At 38.6% G+C, this 21,776-nt stretch overlaps 1 protein-coding gene across 7 annotated transcripts in view; it reads left to right on the forward strand.

Annotated features, from left to right (window-relative positions):
* Positions 1–13,925: 13,925 nt before the first annotated feature.
* Positions 13,926–21,776, forward strand: part of LOC134226146 (endophilin-A-like) — a 98,522-nt gene continuing 90,671 nt past the window's right edge. For all 7 annotated transcript variants that reach the window (XM_062706728.1, XM_062706731.1, XM_062706733.1 and 4 more), the window contains exon 1: positions 13,926–14,371. In XM_062706728.1, coding sequence (XP_062562712.1) covers positions 14,327–14,371 — 45 coding nt within the window. In that variant the 5' untranslated portion in view covers positions 13,926–14,326. The remainder of the gene's footprint in view (positions 14,372–21,776) is intronic.

A 21,776-nucleotide genomic window follows, 5' to 3' on the forward strand; every position in this document is an offset into this window, starting at 1 on the left:
CTTCAACTAAGCGCGAAATACAAAACTACACATGATACGGATGCCAGCAGTAGCAACAGTACATATTTGACTCAGTTCGTGGAAAGCAGCTTGGTTCAGCATAGTTATTTGAACGTAGTTCATTGTCTTCAGCATATTACGTGGCCGAGTTGTCACTAGCACTGCTCTTCTATTTCAATATTGTTTGTTCAAGTTCATACATTTCGAGGATGTCTCTGTATGTGGATGTTTCATATGTGGCTCAAATATAGCTGTAATGATGTGCATAAACTAATTTTTTCAATGAAAACTTATTCGTTATCAAATGGTTGCATGATGCTTTTCCCTTGCTAACGTCCAACAACAAAAAGTGACATTTTTCCGATGGTCACTGGTGGCGCCAGTCATAGTTATTTTGTAGGGCACCACTTGGTCCAAGAACGTTGCCTTTGTAAACAAAGCGTGCTAGCGACGAGTGGCGCCCCATCTCTCAAATCACTAGTGTACAATACTAAAAAAACCTCATACGAGCGAGCCTGCTCGGGCGTTTCAGAACCGCGCACGTGCTGAAGGGTTAATAAGAATGTTATTTGATTATTGAACAGGTTCCCAATTATTCCAGGCGACGCCCGCCCCTGATTTTCAAGTTTCCCTCCAAGTATTGTACGCAGCACTTATTGCTTGAAAACCCCAAAAGCTCTCCGGTCCGCCTTTTTAACGTCCATGCTTCATGTCCATAAAGAGCCACTGGTAGAATCAGATATTTGTATAGAGCAAATTTCATTTCCGTCTGCATGTTGCGGGATCTAAACTAGTTACGTAATCCGTAAAAGGAACTGTTCGCAGCAGCAATACGTCTTATCACTTCACGGGAAACGTCATTGTCACATGTCACAAGCGTTCCAAGGTAAACAAATTTTTCAACAACTTCTAACACAACCCATCAAGTACTACCTCAGCACTAACACCACTAGGTCTTCCTCTATCTCTACCTGCCACCATTTACTTTGTCTTGGAAGAGTTAATGGTTAAGCCTATCCTCGCCGTCATGTGAGGGGTCTGGGGTGTGGGTAGGCAATACCTATGATAACTTTTTTCTTTTCAACGCAATTTATGCAAACTTTGTGTTATTTGTTAGTCCATAAAATGCGTCGCAAATATTACAGAGAACACGTAATAAAGCTTTCTTGAAAAGTCGTGAAAAAATGAATTTCAACAAGTGCCAATACGTCCCACCTTAACCAAATACGTTTCATATGCCTTCATTAGTATTTTATCAATCCCATAATAAAAAGGTTGCAAATCCTTATGTGCTTGACATTAAAAAACCAACATAAGTCCTTTAAAACAGGTTTGAATTACATTTCAATAATTTCCATATCATTTGAAAGCAAATGCTGCAAGCTCGCCGCACTTGTGTCCAGTAGGTAGAGGCATATCGACCTGCCTGCACTGGGGCGTTTTGACCAGTGAAACATATTTTCGAAAAACGTTACATTTTTGAAGAAACTACGTTTCGTGTACAATTAATTTATTCTCTGATCAGTTCTTGAGTTATGCAAAAAGTTTTGTTTCATTTGTATGGGAGCCCCTCTTCAAGAGCGTATTTCGACCTCAACAAGTACGAGATACTGAAGACGGCCTTACTGTTGAGGTCGAAATACGTATCTGTCAAGATACAATTAAGTGGTGGAATTCAATGGGATTGTACAAACTCGTCTTATGACAAGTGCTTTTTGTCTAAATTTAATCTAAATTTCTGGAAAATGAGTAGACAACATTTTAAAGCAAGTGTGGAAATAGAACCCTTAGTGCATAGGGGAGACTGGGTAGACTTGATCCCCTTTTCTGATTTCCGATGTATCACAGCCAAAAATAAATAAACATACGCGATTTCCACACAGACTCTCTAAGAAATATAGTATTAAACTTTACTGATGTATGACAGTCCTTTAATTATTGTTGTTATTGATACACAATCGATAGAGTGCTGTCAAAAATTTACTTTCAAAATATTCGGGGGAAATTGATCCCTCTCCAAGAACTTGCTTTGATAAAATTAGAAAGGTGCTCTCAGATTTTTTTAATATTTTTACTTCAAAATACGCGGAATTTTCGAATAGCTGTGCGTATACATGATCATGTTATTACATACATACATACATGTTATTGAATTCTACTACACATGCAATTCTAAAATTTGGGGAGACTTGATCCCCTTTCTATGATATCTACATAATAAATAATATTTCCTGCCAAGCCTTCATCAAATCTGTCAAATCTTCAAAAAATTAGAAACATGAGAACAGATGAATATTTTTTTTAACTTTTTCGCCAAATTTTTGTATGGATGACTAATCAAGTGTCCCATATTGAGGCAATAACTTCAAATCCAAATATCCTAAAATTTTGATGGAGTGTTGACATTTTCATCAGTGCAGATCATTAAGCATATTTATGGCTTTGTGCTGTGAAAAAACGAAAGTATTTGGTCATTGTTATGAAAAGTTGTTCAAATTTTGCTTGGCCAATAAAAACATCTTTAGGAAGGTCAAAATATACAAACTGCCCTGCAGAACAAATAAGGTTGTCAATCCAAAAAAATAACTCACCACATAAAGGTGATTTGGAGGATCTATACTAAAAAATACGCTAGAACAAAACTACTTTAGTTCTCGAAAAAACAGGGGGTGATCAAGTCTCCCCGGGGATCAAGTCTACCCACCTTCCCCTACTCTTGTGATACCATTTTTGAAAATACGGCGAAAAAATCTTGATTTGTTTATAATTAGGAGAGACGATTCTAACCACTGAATGAAAAAAAAAAACGATTCTAAACCCTAAAAAATAATTTTTTTTTTTTGCCTGATTTCGTAGTCTATTTTATAGAGCGGACATTTTTAAATTAAATTAAATTAATTTCCCAATGCTTTATTGTGTGTGGCTGTAAAAAGTGAAAGATGCAGAGAAATTAAGAAAGTTTTTGACGTTCTCAAAAATGAATCTATGGCAAAAGGTCGAAAGAGCAAAAGGTTAAAAGGACAAAAGATCGAAAAAAAAGGGTCGACGGGTCGAAAGGTTCGACGTTTTGTCTTTTGTTCCGTTCGACGTTTTGTCCTTTCGACCTTTTGTCCTTTTCGACCATTGGTCCCTTCAACCTTTTGTTTTCGACCTATTGCCCTTGTGACCCTTTGTTCCTAACCACTTTAAAAAGTTGGTCCCCCTCTTAGATAGCCCGAAACCGACCTATTTTATGCACGCAATTGCGGATAATTTCTATTGTTATTGCCGTTTGGAGTCAAGTTATTTTCTAGTCTAGTGAGCTTTATTTTTGACATTTTTTTGGCATACAAAATAACTATTTGTAGAAGAATTTCAACCACTTCCGAGCTGCTGTCTCTATCGAAGTATGTGCCTATCTATCCTCCATCTTTGGCAGAGAATTTATAACAAAATTATTGCAAGTTTTGTTATTTGTAACACACTTTGATATAATTGTGATAACATTTTGTTATGACTAACTGGTCGGGAAATAAAGGGAATTTAGGGTGCTTAAGTAATTACGATGCTGATGTTCACATAGACATTCTTGGCGATGTAACGAGACAAACATTTTTTTTGGGAGACAACAATGAGAGGAAGAAAAGGGTTAACGACAGACATTGAAATGGACAACAAGAGGAAGACATTCGATATGGGGTACGACTGAAAAGGGGGTGGGCAGACTATGATCGCAATCTTACATCAGCAACTTTCACAAATTGGTGGACGAGGGACATGTATTCGAGATCAAGGCCTGCCAGCACTTCTCTAATAGGCTTTGGTTGTTTTCCTCGGACCCGGAGTTATCAAACAGTTCTGCTGTTGAGATTTTGGTGAAATTTCATTGAAAACATTGACTCCGCGTAATAAATTCTTATTATATTCCACAAAATAATATTTCCTTTTTCTTAAGTGCTATTTTCGGCAAATATTATTTTTTGGAAAATGTCAGTTTTGGGGAAATTTTATTTCCGAGAAAATGTCATTGTTGAGGATATTCCATTTTTGGAGAATCTTGACAATTGGGGGAATATCAAAAAACCTCACATGACCTCAATAGTCGAGAAAGTTATGCCTAATATACATTATGACTTACGCTATTATGCTCAACATACTTATGCATAAACTCTCACTCAACACCACCCAAACTCCTCACCTTTTCCTCGATGACCGTCCCACCCCCTCTTTAGTCGTCTGCAGGGATCGTTATTCTCTCTTATTCGCACGAGCAGAGAATGCTCTCTCACGCTCCGAAACTGAGCAGTTAGGGCGAGGAGCTTAGTTTCACAGGAAAACGTAGCAACGGTTATCTGTTTTTTTTACTTGATTTTTTTTACTTTTACTTGAGCTGTTGTGAGGTTTTATAGAGAACGCCTTAGTAATCCCCGCGATACGACTCCTTGGTGTTGCATCAACATCTCGAGATTTATTCGAGGTTTTTGTGGTAGTGGTCTTTGCAAGATTACGATCTGCCATCTAGAAGAGTCTCAGAAATTTTACAATGTTTTTTTTTCTTGACAAATTGCGCTGTTTTCTTGGTCATACTTCAGTTTTATGTCTTGGAAACAGCTGATTTCTTCGTAATCCGCCATTGAATAAAATGTAGGTAGAGCTTTTTTAGCACTGCAATCCTACTTAGCTGCCTTCCAGTAATAAGTAGAACACCGAAGTAAATAATTACATCGTCTTCATCTTTTGGTAGTATTCGGGTGCAGAGACAGTAGTCGTATCGTGTTGTGGTCGATGGAATCCTAATCTCAACAGCCGGTCGTTGAACTTTACCTACTCCAAATAGTTTGAACATTGTTTCTACCTGAATATTTAGGTACATTTACATGCACACGTAAATGCAAATGCTTCAGGAAATTCAGGTGAAACTTACGTGTCCATGGAATTCTATCTGAATTATCAAGTAAAACTTACATTATTATCACGTAGAATGAGAATTCTACCGGATTTCAGGTGGAAAAAAGCGCGTTTGTTCAGGTGGAAACGACGTGCAGATTTTCTTGAGTGTACAAACCCACACAGTGGTTATGAGGTCATTAGGCCAAAAGTCATTGAATGGAATGTTCATTAGGCCGAATGAGAAGTTAAAAGTGAGAAGGGAGAAATCAATTCTTCCTCCCCCTTCTATTTTCTTCTTTTTTTCCTTCTTCCTTCTTACTTTTTCCGTTTTCCTTCATCCTTCTTCTTTCTTTCTGCTTCTACCTTTTTTAGCCAGTCTCTCTTTTTAATTCTTCTTACTTTTTCCTTCATCCATCTACCTTCTCCCTTCTACATTTTTCGTATTTTTCTTCTTTCTTCATGTTTCCTTCTACATTTTCCTTCTTATTTATCTCTTTTTCACTTTTTATTTCTCACGTTTCACTTCTCACTTCATACTTTCCATTCCTCATTTCTCGCTACTCACTTCTCACTTCTGATGTCTCACTTCTAACTGCTCACTTCCCATTTCTCACAACTCATTTCCCATTATACATTTCTCACTACTCATTCAGTCTGTCCGACATCAGTTCGAAAAAGGTGATTCTTCCTTCCTATTTTCACTACTGACAACTCAATTCTAACTTCTCTCTTCTCATTCGGCCTAATGTCCGTTCGACCCATAGTTCGGTCTAATGACCCAGCACACGGCATACTGTCCATCAGGCGGCATACTGTATTTGGGAGATGCCTTGACGCCATCCAGAACCTCCATGTATAATTCTTCATTTAAAACGCTGTTTGTTTCTTCAAGAGCATCGTCAAAAAGATGATTTTAATCTTCTTATTCAATGGCTCTACATTCCAACTGGAACCTGGCCTGCTTTTCAACTAATTATTCTCGGTGTTGAACTTAGTCTGTAGATTAACCCTTATGCGGCCAACAAAAAAAACACACGTGGATGGCCGACAGGGTACCCGTGTTCCACTAAATTGATATTCTCATAACTTCAACAATTTTCAACCGATTTGGATAATTTTGACAGTTTTGGAAACAGAAACTCATATACTTTTTGCCCATTGTCAAGGTTTACAGCTTATGCCCATGGTTATACAAGAAATCTTTGAAGTAAGGGTTAAGAGTCTACATGCGTAACCAAAGGCCATTCAACCAGTTTCAAATATGCTACAAGCTCTTTGCGCTTCTTAGAATTGAAGGTGTTCACAGTATATGCTTCGGGTAATGCAAAAATCCCTGAAATGAGGTCTTTGTCATCCGAGAAATCTCTGGAGTAAAGCCTAAAGATCTACTCGCGTAACCAAAGGCCTATTATGCAAATTCAAATACGGTACATGCTCTTTGTGGTACTTAGCATAGAATGCGTTCACAGTATATGTTCCGAGTCATCCAAGAAATCTCTGGAGTAAGGCCTTAAGGTCTACACTCATAACCATGGGTCTATGGACTTGTCTCAAAAGTGGTACACGCTTCTTGCGCATCTTGAAATCAAATGTGATCACTACATATGTTTTGCGCTTTCGAAGAAATCTCTCGGATAAGTCCTCTGGCGCCTTCATTGCATATGTTCATGGTCGTCCATGAAAACCCTGGAAAAGGCCTTCAGGTCTACACGCGTAACCAAAGATCTTTTAGATTGTTTCAAAACTGGTACATGCCCTTTGTGGTACATAGAATAGAACGCCTTTATTGCATATGTTCATGGTCCTCCAAGAAAACCCTGGAAAAGGCCTTAAGATCTACACGCGTAACCAAAGATCTATCAAATTTTTTCAAAAGTGTTACATGCCCTTTGTGGTACATAGAATAGATTGCGTCCATTGCATAGGTTCATGGTCATCCAAGAAAACCCTGGAATAGGCCTTTAAATCTGCATGGGTACCCAGAGATCTTTTGGCTTGTTTCAAAAGTGGTACATACCCTTTGTGGTACATAGAATAGAATACATCCATTGCATATGTTTATGGTCTTCCAAGAAAATGTTAGAATAGGCCTCAGGATCTTCACACGTAACCAGATACCTTTCGGATTGTGCATATGCCCTTTGTGGTACATAGAATATACCGCTTTCATTGCACTTGAACAATCCTCAGGAACTTCACGCGTAACCAGAGCTCTTTCGGCCTATTTGAATAGTTATACACTGCCCATGATCGCATATTTGTAACAATTGCATTTTTTGCGATTTTGAGTTAGGCTCATGAATTGTCTTCAAATTGTTAGTTCTTTCATCTAAGTTGGTGAAATCTGAAAGTTTGTTCTAAAAATCTTGAAAAAACTACCAAGTTGTGACATAGTGACCGCATAATTGTAACACTGGAAAAATATTTCACCGGTATGCCATGTTCCTTGAACAAAAATTAGCACAATTGATTTGCACTCATATATTAAGTGATGCAGATATAGCTGCCGATGATTTCAACTGCAAAAAGTGTACGCGCAATTTTTAGATTTTTTTTTTGAAAATGGATTAGATTTCCATACTAATTCATATCACAAACTTCATTGTTCCATTTATCCCATGCCTACTTTTGTCGATTGTTACAAATATGCGATCATGGGCAGTACATGCCTTTTATGGTACGTAGAATAGAATGCACCCATTTCAAATGTTCATGGTCAAACCCTGGAGTAAGGCATTAGGATCTACACCAGAGCCTGTTTTAAATTTGGTACATGCCTTTGGGGTTCTAGAATAAAAAGCGTTCATGGAATATGCTAATGGTCATCCTAGAAATTTATGGAGTAAGACTTCTAGGCTTACACGAATATCTAGAGGGTCTTTAAAGTCACTCCTTACGGAGTCCAAGTTTCAAGTAACGCACAACTGTCATTTTTATTATTTCACGCATGCTACGACGCAGCAAAGCTAAATCAACAAAAATGACAGTTGTGCGCCGCCTCCGTATCGATTGGTGTGCCTCCGAAAACGCGAGCACTTTGAAACTTGGATTCCGTGAGGAGTGTCCTCAATCTAATTTTAATATGGTACATGATCTTTGCGATATTAGCCCGTTTTTTCCCTCGCGATTTCGGCGTGAAGTTGTATCGTTCCAATTTATTTACATTTTGCATTTCCAAAGAATAGACAACTTCATATTAGGGATATGAATGAAGTTTGTATACTACCTGGAACCAACAACAACAAGACTACAATAACTACTTGGAATGCTAATATATCAAGATGAGGTTTCACATCTTGTTTATTCTTCAATAACTGCCCAGAGCTAATGACAACAACTTGAACTACTTGAAATGCAAACATATACCAATAGCCTTCCGTTCGTGGGTTGATCTGCAGATCATTCCTATATGAAGTTCATAGACTACCTAGTACCATGGCAAAAACAAAAACTTCAGCAGATGTTCGAAAACTGCAAGTCATTTAACTGCAATGCTTTTAAACTGCAATTCGATAGTTGCAACAGTTTTACAGTTATCGGACCGCTAAACTTCAAACCGATGTCAGACTCAATGACAGCTGCATTGCGCTGCTCATTTAGATGCACTTTTATTGCATCTGACGTCGATTAACAACTGTTTGACGTCTAGAGTGCGTTGCAGTTATCGTACGGCATTCGATAACTGAAAAGTAAACATTTTGCAGTTATCGAACGGCTACTGTACTAGGAATGCGTACATTCACTCAGATGAGGTTGACCCGATTTTGTCACTCCCAGATTTTGTCTACCCCTGATTTTGCCTAACCCTTCACTGCCTGTAGCTTATTATGAATCGTTTATGAGTACCTGTTAATAAGTTTGTAAGTCTCTTCGACAAAAAAATACGGATTCCATTCACGTATTTTGCCTTGCTACGGAGCCCACGACAATGGAAATAACTACCTAAAATACAAACATATACCAAGAAGAGGTCTCACAACTTGTTTATTTTCAAATAACTGCCTCCATTAAGGAGGTTGATCCATCGACCTTGACTCTATTTCATAGACTATCTGGAGCTCAAGACAACAACAAGAACTACTTGGAATACAAACATATACCAAGATGGGGTCACAAAACTTGTTTATTCTTCGATAACTGCCTCCATTACGGAGATTGATTTACAGAACTTCGGTGGGGTTTGATCCCACGAAACCAGTATGCTAGACAGGTGTTTTCCCTACTAAGCTACGAAGGACCTCCGTCGTCCTCCGCAGCTTAGCGGGTACTGATGAAACCAAATTCACAGCCAACCAAGTAGGATGAGTATTTAGTATTATCTGGCTCCTACACACTTGCTTCATTACCAACGACGCTCGATGAAGTAGGGTTGTGTGAGATTGTGCCAGTTGGTCGTCAGATCCCAACCCGACCACATAAGCGAAGAGGGATCACCTTTCGAGTTCAGTACATTCAAAGTTAATTGCCTATGTTCCGGGTATTGAGCCAGCCGGATTGGACATTAAATGCTATGCCTGAAACTCAATTTTGCATATGCACAACATGTGATAGATTAAGTTCGGAAAAGGTATTGGAGGAAAACCGCTACCCTCCGTCCTTCCCAGTTGTTCTTCAATAACTGCATCCGTTACGGAGGTTGATACACCGACCTTGACTCTATGGAGTTCGTAGACTTCCTGGAACCCACGACAACAACAAGAACTACTTGGAATACAAACATATACCAAGAAAGGGTAACGCTACTTGTTTATTCTTCGATAAATGCCTTCATTACGGAGATTGATCCGAAGATCTTGGCTGTATGGAGTTCGTAGACTACCTGGAGCCCACGACAACAAGAACTACTTGAAATACAAACATATACCAAGAAGGGGTCACAAAACTTGTTTATTCTTCAATAACTGCCTCCATTACGAAGCTTGATCCACAGACCTTGACTCTATGGAGTTCGTAGACTTCCTGGAACCAATAATAACAAGAACTACTTAGAATACAAACAAATACCATGGAGGCGTCACACAACTTGTTTATGCTTCTATAACTGCCTCCGTTACCAAGGTAGAACCCCATACCTTGACTCTATGGAGTTCGTAGACTACCTGGAGTCCTCGACAACAACAAGAACTACTTGGAATACACACATATACCAAGAAGGAGTCACGCTACTTGTTTATTTTTCGATAACTGCCTCCATTACGGAGATAGATCCGAAGATCTTGACTGTATGGAGTTCGTAGACTACCTGGAACTCACGACAACAACAAGAACTACATGAAATACAAACATATACCAAGAAGGGGTCACACAACTTGTTTATTCTTCAATAACTGCCTCGATTACGGAGGTTGATCCACCGACCTTGAATCTATGGAGTTCGTAGACTACCTGGAGCCAACGACAACAACAAGAACTACTTGAAATACAAACATATATCAAGAAGAGGTCTCAAAACTTGTTAATTCTTCAAACGCTGCCTCCGTTACCGAGGTCGATCCCCAGGCCTTGACTCTATGGAGTTCGTAGACTACCTGGAGTCCTCGACAACAACAAGAACTACTTTTGAATACACACATATACCAAGAAGGAGTCACGCAACTTGTTTATTTTTCGATAACTGCCTCCATTACGGAGATAGATCCGAAGATCTTGACTGTATGGAGTTCGTAGACTACCTGGAACTCACGACAACAACAAGAACTACATGAACTACAAACATATACCAAGAAGGGGTCACACAACTTGTTTATTCTTCAATAACTGCCTCGATTACGGAGGTTGATCCACCGACCTTGAATCTATGGAGTTCGTAGACTACCTGGAGCCAAGGACAACAACAAGAACTACTTGAAATACAAACATATATCAAGAAGGGGTCTTGTTTATTCTTCAAACGCTGCCTCCGTTACCGAGGTCGATCCCCAGGCCTTGACTCTATGGAGTTCGTAGACTACCTGGAGTCCTCGACAACAACAAGAACTACTTGGAATACACACATATACCAAGAAGGAGTCACGCAACTTGTTTATTCTTCGATAACAGCCTCCATTACGGAGATTGATCCGAAGATCTTAACTGTATGGAGTTTGTAGACAACCTGGAACTCACGACAACAACTAGAACTACAAGAAACACAAACATATACCAAGAAGGGGTAACACAACTTGTTTATTTTTCGATAAACGCCTTCATTACGAAGATTTTTCCGAAGACCTTGACTGTATGGAGTTCGTAGACTACCTGGAACTCACAAAAACAACAAGGTCATTGGATGACTCGGAACATATACTGTGAAAGCATTATTTGCTAAGCACCATAAAGAGCATGTACCGTTTTTGAATTTGCTCGATAGACCTTTGGTAACGTTAGCAGATCATAAGATCTTATTCCAGGGATTTTTTGGATGACTCCAGGGGTTTTTGGAGAACCAGAACATATACTGTGAACACCGACTATTCTAAGAAGCGCAATGAGCATGTAATATATTTAAAACTGGTTGATAGTCCTTCGGTTACGTGTGTAGACTCTTAAGCCTTACTTCAAAGATTTCTTGTATAACCCTGGACAAAAACTGTAAACTTTGACAATGGGCAAAAAGTATATGAGTTTCTGTTTCTAAAACTGTCAAAATTATCAAAATCGGTTGAAAATTGTTAAAGTTATGAAAATATCAATTTAGTGGAACACGGGTACCCTGTCGGCCATCCACGTGGTAAAAAAAATCAGATGCCCCTCCCCACGTCCCTCCTCACTGTATCAACGTGATTTTCTCACAGATGCTACATTTTATGGAGTTCTTAGATGTCACCGAGTTTCAGCTTTCAGCTATAAAAATTCATTGAAATATCACCACTTGAATTTGAAAAAGGAACACGGGTACCCCGTCGACCGCATAAGGGTTAAAAAAACACCTTAATAAAGATTAAAAAAAGTATTCTATTAGCATTTCCTCAGTTATTCATTGAAAGCTTTCTGTGCCCGCCATTGCATGAGTATGTATTAGAGTTATTCAAATTTTGACTTTTTTGCTCCCCTATGCTTAAACTATGGCATTTGCTATTTTAATAAACGTCCTAAATTTTTAGCTAATTTGGATGTAATTTGACTGAGCACAAGCAGTTTGAAGCTTGTATGAAAATTACTATGAAAACAGTAACTTTTTTGAAAAACCGTTCTCCATCAATGTCCATTAAGCTCTAAAAATGTATGAATACGTTAGCAACATAGAAAATTTAACAAGGGAAAAAAACGTCGTTGTTGCTAAACGATTTGATGCTGGCAACAAAAGTTATTAGGGAAATACTGAATTGTGGGAAATTCAATTTAACACGTAAAAGAATAACATCAATATCAATAATGAGCATTTCTGTTTTCTTTATATTTTTGCTCACAAAAGTTAGATTGCTTCGCAACAACATCTGACTTTCAGCTTAGGACCTATTCTATGATGGCGATGCGTTAAATATATTCAAATACATTCTGGACTGCTTCACGGAACGATCCTTTACATAAGTGGCAATTCTCACAGTAATTTTCATATAACCTTCAAACGGCACGTGCACAACCAAATTACATCCAAATCAGCTAAAAATTTGGGAGGACTATTAAAATAGCAAAAACAATCGTTTTAGGATAGGGGAGCGAAAAAGTCAAAATTTGAATCACTCTAGTATGTATCTTGTGTGGCAAGTATAATGGATACACTGTGCCCAGGGTGTCGAGAAAGTTTCCAACCCGAAAACATCCTAGGCCGGACCCAGAATCGAACTCGCCATCTCCGGATTAGTAATCCTACGCCTTTGCTCGCAAGGCTATTGAAGACTGGCTTTTGAAAAATACTCAAATAAAGTATATAAACAGAGCTGTTTCATTTTGAAAAGGTTTATCAAATATATAATTCATTTTGGAAGAAAAAAACTCAACAGATAAGGGTGATTTTACAATACTTGGCCGGAACAAGTTTGTGGAATTTGAAGGTGGATAAGATAATAACCTGGGGCTTCGCCGCGTAAATACTTTTCTTTCCAAACATTGTCGAATGCCTTTTCGACATTGAGTCAGGCCTCATGCAATGTTTTGAAGACAAACTGGGTATCACTGCTCTAGCTCATCATTGTGCGAAATAGGGAATCGATTCCATAATCAGTTTTCTATACAGTCGTGCGTCACTTCACTACGCAAAAACCGTCAAGCTTTCTCAAATGATATGATAAAGACAGTAGCTGTTTTCGCGTTAGATGCTGTGCTACACGAAGCCCTTCCATCACGCACTAATTGGTTATGGCTTTTCTTGTTCGAAGCAAACACTATTTCAATCGAGTAAGATTGTTTGCTTGCATTTTGGGTGCTTACGGCCATTTCAGACGGAAATAATCATGACGTCAACACTATCCCAAATTTTTCAGATTTGTCAAATTTTGTTGTTGTAACAAAAAAAAACAACAGGTTAGGTTTACTGCTTCTAGATTTTTCTTATAGCACCTATGTCCATCCCATCAAAAACAAGGCAATGCAAATAAATTTGATTTGTTTGTTAAGTTTGAGTTTTTTTTTCAGTGGTCAGCATGCATATTAGTTTAAAGAAGCGACATTATGAATATGATGACAAGAATATATATTGAGATAGATGGAAATGGTAACAGTTCCACCATTTATTCCAAGTATGCAGTCAAATTTAGTTTCCGATTGTTCGGTTCGTGATATTGAATTTCAAAATGGCGACGATTTGACATATTTCTAATCTCCGAACGGAAATGTAATTAGTAATCAGTTCTCCGTAAGTTTCTCTTACAAATTGTCCGTTAAATCATATTCAGTGTCCTATGAATATGAAATGCCATCGTTACGAAAGCAGTGCGAATGCTGCACCTGATAAGCAAATCATAAGTCCTCCTGCTTTACATTTTACTCACGATGATATATTTTCTTCTCCTATCGTTTCATGTGCTGTGCTCCTGGGGTGCTGTCTCGCAATTGTTCCGGTTCTGGATTGGATCCGATATCTACATCGACACGGATCTCAATTTCCTTGATACGATCTTCACTACTTCAATCATCAGCAGCAGCAGCAACAGTAGTCGTAGTGTTTGATTGGGAAAAATAAGTGCATCGTTGGAAATAGAGAATCGATTCCTTTATGATTGATTGTGCTCTGAATGATATTGGCAGAAAACAAAATTGAGTCCAAGTCAAGTTTGCCTGGGGATTGTGTTTAGTGTAGTGAAAGTGATTTGAAAACGGAGAAGAAAATTGATGTGCCAGTGAAAAGTTCATTGATTGCAACAAAACTAGTGACGCGTCATCGGGCAGCATCTTAGAATCACGGTTAGGGTAGGTAGGCAGTGCCAGCAGGAGAAGCAAACAACGTTCAGCAGTAAATCGCTCGCAACCGCTTGAGCGAACTAGTCAATTTTTCACACGGAGACCGGTTCAATAAAACAGCCTCAAAATTAGTAACATCATGGCTTTCGCTGGTCTGAAGAAGCAGATCAACAAAGCGAATCAGGTAGGTGGTGAAACAAATTAAATTTAGCTTATCAATTCGTGATACTTATTTGATAACAGATTTCTTAAATTGTGATCTGCGAACAAGCATATGTAGGTAAGGTCATGCCATCCATCTATTTTTGTTGGAATGATCAACTTCAACTTGATTCAGATACAAAACGAGGTAGCAGTATAGTGCTACCCTATACGGAACACACTTCAATCATTTCACAGTTTTCGTTGAAATATGGTTAGATTCATTGAAATCTCAACATCAGAATCAGAAATAGAAATTTACTTCTGTTTACTGTTTACAGTACCATGCGTCTCCATCATCTATTAACTTTACGCAACCCGACCAGTTGATGGTAACAGATTTACAATTTTGTTACAGTATTTTTTTATAACAGAGGTAATTATAAAACATGTACCATTAGTAGTTGGAATAACAGAAAATGTAACAAAATTTCTTCTAGTTTTAACAAAAAATTTACATAAATATGTTTTTAATTAAACAAAAATATAACTCGATGTGTATATGAAAAGTGATGAAAATAGCTAAAATTATTACAAATTGTGTTATTGAAAAGAACAAAGTTATCACTGGTTGTGTAACAAGTGTTGCTATTCGTATTAATTATATCACATTTTGTTATTATTTTGTAATAACGATCATTGAATTTTCTTTTTTTCATCCGGGAACACGAATTTTTAACAAAATTGTTGAAAATATTGTTAATTATAACACAAATTGATATTAGTAATTGTGATACAATTCTGTCATGACTATCTGGTCGAGACTTCATCTGTGAGGCTCTAAGGAAAGGTGGGCAGCGGGTACAGGTGAGCGCCGACGCCGGCGATAGGCGCTTCGCTGTTATTATTCAATATTCAATTGTTACAACTGCAGAAAATGTTCCAAAACTTTTTCATGGATATTGAAAAGAGTTTTACTTGCAATTTTAGTCTAAAGTACTTTTCCGGGACAAAAATGACCTCAACTTCAGTTCGCGCCCAAAGGTATATTTTTGAACCAATTTTAAGTCTTTTGGGATCAAATTGGGTTCAGTGAATGTCGTTCCGAACTGATTTTTGCAGTTCAACTATTCTGGTTTCTAGTAATCGGATCTAAAGGAATAAAGATTGTATTGCCAATTTTTGGCCTTTCGAATGGTAATTTTGGAAATGCTCACATTTTTTTTGTATAATTGTAGCCATTGTCTATTTCTATGGGTCATCACATTTCCTAGCTATTCGACAGTTTGGTGAACCTTCAGAAGATTTAAAATTTCCGTAAAAGTGAACAATTCATGAAACTCATCCTAAAAGAGCACAGTTTTTTAAGCTTTTCATTATTGTACTCGAGGTGGTCGTCTGGTGCACATGAAGTCTGGGAATGGACAAATGAAATTCTAAGAACTCGTTTGAGGTCTGAGGGAAGCGTTCTCCAAAAAAAAAAGCACATGGTAGCTCTCTTTGAGAGAAAAAATCGCACGATTTAGCTCGCCAGAATAAAGCTGTCAGTGTCGCCAAAATTATTTCATCATTTCCGGTTTACAATTGCTTGAGAATTTGCAGTTAGCAACAATGAGGAATAATTTATCCCTCGTGCAGCGGATCGGCGAGAGAAAAACAGCAGCGCCGATCCAGGAAATTATCATGAAAGATTTATTGTACGAATATTACAAATAAGCAGGATTCGAGTGCTGATCGTGATACCGGTGGAACAAAGATGTGAAATACAACAGACAAATAAGACGCAGTGTTGGTAAAATCTCAAATTCTCAAATCTCTTCGTCGAATCAAGTCATGCATGAGTTAAATACCATCAGAATAATGGCCCAGTAAATCGCTCTTGATTCGAATCACGATTTGCATCATTACATGATGCATGATAAGATGATAAGACATAACATAAGACAACAAAAGACAAATAAGGCATAACATAAGACAAATAAGACATTACATAAGACAAATAAGACATAACATAAGACAAATAAGACATAACATAAGACAAATAAGACATAACATAAGACAAATAAGACATAACATAAGACAAATAAGACATAACATAAGACAAATAAGACATAACATAAGACAAATAAGACATAACATAAGACAAATAAGACATAACATAAGACAAATAAGACATAACATAAGACAAATAAGACATAACATAAGACAAATAAGACATAACATAAGACAAATAAGACATAACATAAGACAAATAAGACATAACATAAGACAAATAAGACATAACATAAGACAAATAAGACATAACATAAGACAAAAAAGACGTAACATAAAACAAATAAGACATAAGACAAATAAGACATAAGACAAAAAAGACATAACATAAGACAAATAAGACATAACATAAGACAAATAAGACATAACATAAGACAAATAAGACATAACATAAAACAAATAAGACATAACATAAGACAAATAAGACATAACATAAGACAAATAAGACATTACATAAGACAAATAAGACATTACATAAGACAAATAAGACATTACATAAGACAAAACAGACGCATAAGACATAACATAAGACAAATAAGACATAACATAAGACAAATAAGACATAACATAAGGCATAACATAAGACAAATAAGACATAACATAAGACAAATAAGACATAACATAAGACAAATAAGACATAACATAAGACAAATAAGACATAACATAAGACAAATAAGACATAACATAAGACAAATAAGACATAACATAAGACAAATAAGACATAACATAAGACAAATAAGACATAACATAAGACAAATAAGACATAACAAAAGACAAATAAGACATAACATAAGACAAATAAGACATAACATAAGACAAATAAGACATAACATAAGACAAATAAGACATAACATAAAACAAATAAGACATAACATAAGACAAATAAGACATAACATAAGACAAATAAGACATAACATAAGACAAATAAGACATTATAAGACAAATAAGACATTATAAGACATTATAAGACAAATAAGACAAATAAGACAAATAAGACAAATAAGACAAATAAGACAAATAAGACAAATAAGACAAATAAGACAAATAAGACAAATAAGACAAATAAGACAAATAAGACAAATAAGACAAATAAGACAAATAAGACAAATAAGACAAATAAGACAAATAAGACAAATAAGACAAATAAGACAAATAAGACAAATAAGACAAATAAGACAAATAAGACAAATAAGACAAATAAGACAAATAAGACAAATAAGACAAATAAGACAAATAAGATAAATAAGACAGATAAGACAAATAAGACATATATCTAAATGAGACAATTATTTGAAATAAAATAAATCCGTATGTTTTCTAGGAATTCGTCCAAATATTCCTCCATGAATTGCTCCAAATATTTGCAAGGAAAGTCCTTCAAATATTCTTCCTGGAATTTCTCTGAATATTTTTTCAGCAATTCCATTGGATATTCCTTCAGGAATTTCTCTTGATATTCCTCAGGAATACCTTCAGATATTTTCTCATGAATTCCTCCGGATAATTATTCAGCAATTTTTCAAGATATTTGACCAGGAATTCTCCCAGATATTTCTCCAAGAATTCCTCCGGATGTTCCTCCAGGAATATTTGGAGCAATATTCTGAGGAAGTCTTGAAGGAATGTTTTAGAGCAATATTTGAAGTAATTTCTGGGAGAATATCATAAGGAATTCCTGGAGGAACATCCGAACGGAATTCTTGGAGTAATATCCCGAGGAATTCCTAGTCGAATATTCGGGGGAGCTGCGGAATTCGAAGGAATTCCTGGAGGAAAATCTGGAAGAATTCTCAGACGAACATCCGGACGAATTCCTGGAGGAATATCCGAAAGAACATTGGAGGAATATTCGGAGAAATTCCTGGAGGAATATTCTGGAAAATTCCTGGAGGCATATCAGAAGGAATTTCTGGAGGAATATCCGGAGGCACTCCTGGAGGAATATCCGGAGAATTCTTGAAGGACTTTCTGAAGGAATATCCGAAGCAATGCTTTGGAGAATATCAGGAATATCAGGAATATCTGGAGGAATATTGTATATACTATATATGTGGACGAAGAATCAGAATGAATAAATTTTGGCTGTTACGCCCTTTTGTTGGTCTAGATTTGTTTTTTATTTTTTTCGTATTTGTCTCGTCCCGTTCCTCGAGTTCAATTGATATATTTGGTAATTTCGTGTTTGCAAATGTGAATACGCTATTTTCTAGTGTCATGCTAGATACAAAATTGATCGCTCTCATCTCTCCTTTCCTGCCGTGCGCTACGAGAAAATATGCTGTTGGCTGCTCTTCCAATATGGTAATCTTCGTATGGAATTGGAAAAACTTGTGTTGAAACATCAATCAAAATGGGTTAATCTTGAACGTCACTTTCATGCAGGTTTTATGTAGCTAAGGCTCCAACACGGTGTATAACAGTTAGCATGACGTTTACGAATATTTCGCCTGATAAAACTAGCAACCAGGATACAAAAAGACCGTTGGACGCTCCTTTACTCGCCGTCCCAGTAAGTTCATAATTAGTAGTGCAGTTGAACAGAACGGAGCAATAAAATCAAGTGTTGATAGTAAGACTAAGTGTTTGAAAGTTAATAAAATAAGTGCATGAATTCAAGTCTTACCTGTGTTCTAAACGTCCGCGTATCGAAACCTACCTGTGGATCCACCGTTGTCCCGGTACTGTGCCTCCGTCGTCCGTTGATGCTCCGTTGCTGCTACTGCTACCTGCGAAAGAAAAGGGAAACCCAGACCCCCCTGCTGCATACACTACTACCGACCGGTAGAAGTGTCAGAAATTTAATTAGAAAAGACACAACGTAGGAATCATTCGGGTAAGCGCCCTACATAAAAAGTGGTGCCGTGACCAGGATCCGTCGACACCGTCCGGGATTCAACATCCGTGAAGCACGTGGGACGATCCTACTGGGCGCTGCCATTTTGTTTTCGCCATACTTTGGAATCGAAGTTATTAGATTCAAGGCTCGTTATATCGGGCCACAGGTAATTACCTGTCCGATTAAGTTGCGGGGTCTCGCAGGTGCCCTCTAGATTCCTGTTTTTTCTTTGCATGTTTTCTGTCGACGGCGGACGCGCTATTTTCCTGTCGAAGTGCATCAAAGGACGACGTGTCATCGTAGGGCGATCGCCCTTCTCTCTAGGCCATTATATTCCATTGAAGAAATACTGCTCAGGCCACAGCATTCCGCCATTGCACTTGGCGCCAGTCTGGAAGAATCAACGCATTGTTCAGCGATCTATCGGCATTGTTCTAGATCCACATCGTCCACCAGTGACTGCCACCAACCGGCATCTGATCTAGTGCCACTCTGCTGCGCCATCGACTCGGATTGACACAGACGCTGATTTGTTCCAGGTTCCAGATTTCAAAAAAAAATACAAGGCATTGTTTTGCCTTGGAATAGGTGAGTACCTTTCCAAGCGCTTATATTCTCTCTCTCCGGATCTACTGTGGTCGTTTTTGTTCAACAGATCCCTCGTTGTCTGGAAACGCGAGCCGTAAGCCATTCTGTGCATCGAAGATGGCGCTTCCGCAGCACATTCCAACGTTGATGTCGAAGAGGACTACCGTGATAGATGCTTTGGGTCGGGCAGAGGCTTTCATCGCATTATACGAGCAACGAGCAACCAGGCCCAGGTGCCAATTCGCCTGGAATATTTCATCAGCATGTGGGCAACTCTGGAGGAGGTCCAGGGGCAGCTGGAGGATCTGGAGATGGCTGAAGAAGGTAGGCAAGCCCATCGTGACGTCCGTTCCAAGTTCAAACCAAGGCTATTTGCAATAAAAGCCGCTCTGCTTTCCAAACTTCCTGTTATTACTCAATTTGCTCGCATCCCTGAATCTGGATTTCAAGCTTCCGCTCTCTCTGGGTTAAAATTACCGACTATTTCGCTTCCTGAGTTTGACGGAGATTACATGCAGTGGCTAGGGTTTCACGATACGTTCTTGGCATTGATTCATTCGAACTCGGGGGTACCAGCGATCCAGAAATTTCATTACCTAAGGGCAGCGCTGAAGGGTGAAGCGGCACAGCTGATTGAATCCATAGGGATCAGCCCCATCAACTACAACTTGGCCTGGCAAACTCTCGTCGACAGATACGCTAACGACTATCTGCTGAAAAAGCGGCATCTTCAAGCTTTGTTTGACATCCCATCGGTGAGAAAGGAAACTGCTACATCGTTGCATTCGCTTGTGGACGAATTCCAGCGGCATACGAAAATCCTCTGCCAGTTAGGAGAACCGACGGATACTTGGAGCAGCATTCTGGAGCACCTTCTCTGCACGAAGCTTCCGGACGAAACCATCAAGGCCTGGGAGGACTACGCGTCAACCAACAACCAACCGAACTACGACTGTTTGATTGAATTCCTGCAACGGAGGATGCGCGTATTGGAATCTATTCAGGTGAACCATCATCAACCAACCTCGATGCCAGCTGGATCCACTTCAAATTCCAAACGGCAATCACACTTCCGACTCTCATCCTACGCATCCACAGCTGGATCCGGCAACAGTAAGTGTCCAGCTTGCAATCTAGACCATATCCTAATGAAGTGCCCGAAATTCAACCGTTTATCAGCTTCCGAACGTCATCAGCTCGTCTCAAGCAAGCGCTTGTGTCACAACTGCTTGAAAGGTGACCACATTGCCCGTAAATGCTCATCGAATTTCAACTGCAAGCATTGCAACCAACGCCATCATAGCATGTTACATTTTGGTGACACTTCTAGTTCTGCCAACGACGGCTTTCCAGCTCGGGCTTCCGCTTCGTCTCGAGCCGCACAGGCCACTGCTCGATCAACGATAGAATCATCTCCTCAATCAACCGTTTCAGCTACTCAAGTCGTCCCTCGTGTCGTTGTCGCTGCATCTGCTCCACAGTCTCGTGAGGACGTACTTCTCCTGACAGTGTTGGTGAAGGTTATCGATGCTTACGGTCAGGACCATTTAGCTCGTGCCCTACTCGATAGCGCCTCTCAACCAAACCTCATAACCAATCGTTTTGCACGCAGGCTGCATCTGAAGAGAAATCCCGTCAACGTTACCATTCAGGGGGCTGGAAGTATGTCTAAAAGGGTTCGTGAATCAATTTTTGCTCGCATTAAATCAAGGAATGACAATTTTGAATGCGGCGTAGAATTCCTGTTGATGGATACCGTTACTGCAGATCTGCCAACACAAGACATCTCAGTGAAGGATTGGTGTATTCCACAGAATCTGGATTTGGCCGATCCCTCATTCAACAAGAGTCAACAAATCGACATGGTCCTGGGCGCCAAGCACTTTCACTCGTTTTTCCCTAGCACTGCTCGTCTTCAGCTGGCCGACAACCTTCCGATAATGGTGGACAGCGTATTCGGCTGGGTCGTCAC

The sequence above is a fragment of the Armigeres subalbatus genome, chromosome 3 (assembly GCF_024139115.2).
Source record: "Armigeres subalbatus isolate Guangzhou_Male chromosome 3, GZ_Asu_2, whole genome shotgun sequence".
NCBI classification, from domain to species: Eukaryota; Metazoa; Arthropoda; class Insecta; order Diptera; family Culicidae; genus Armigeres; species Armigeres subalbatus.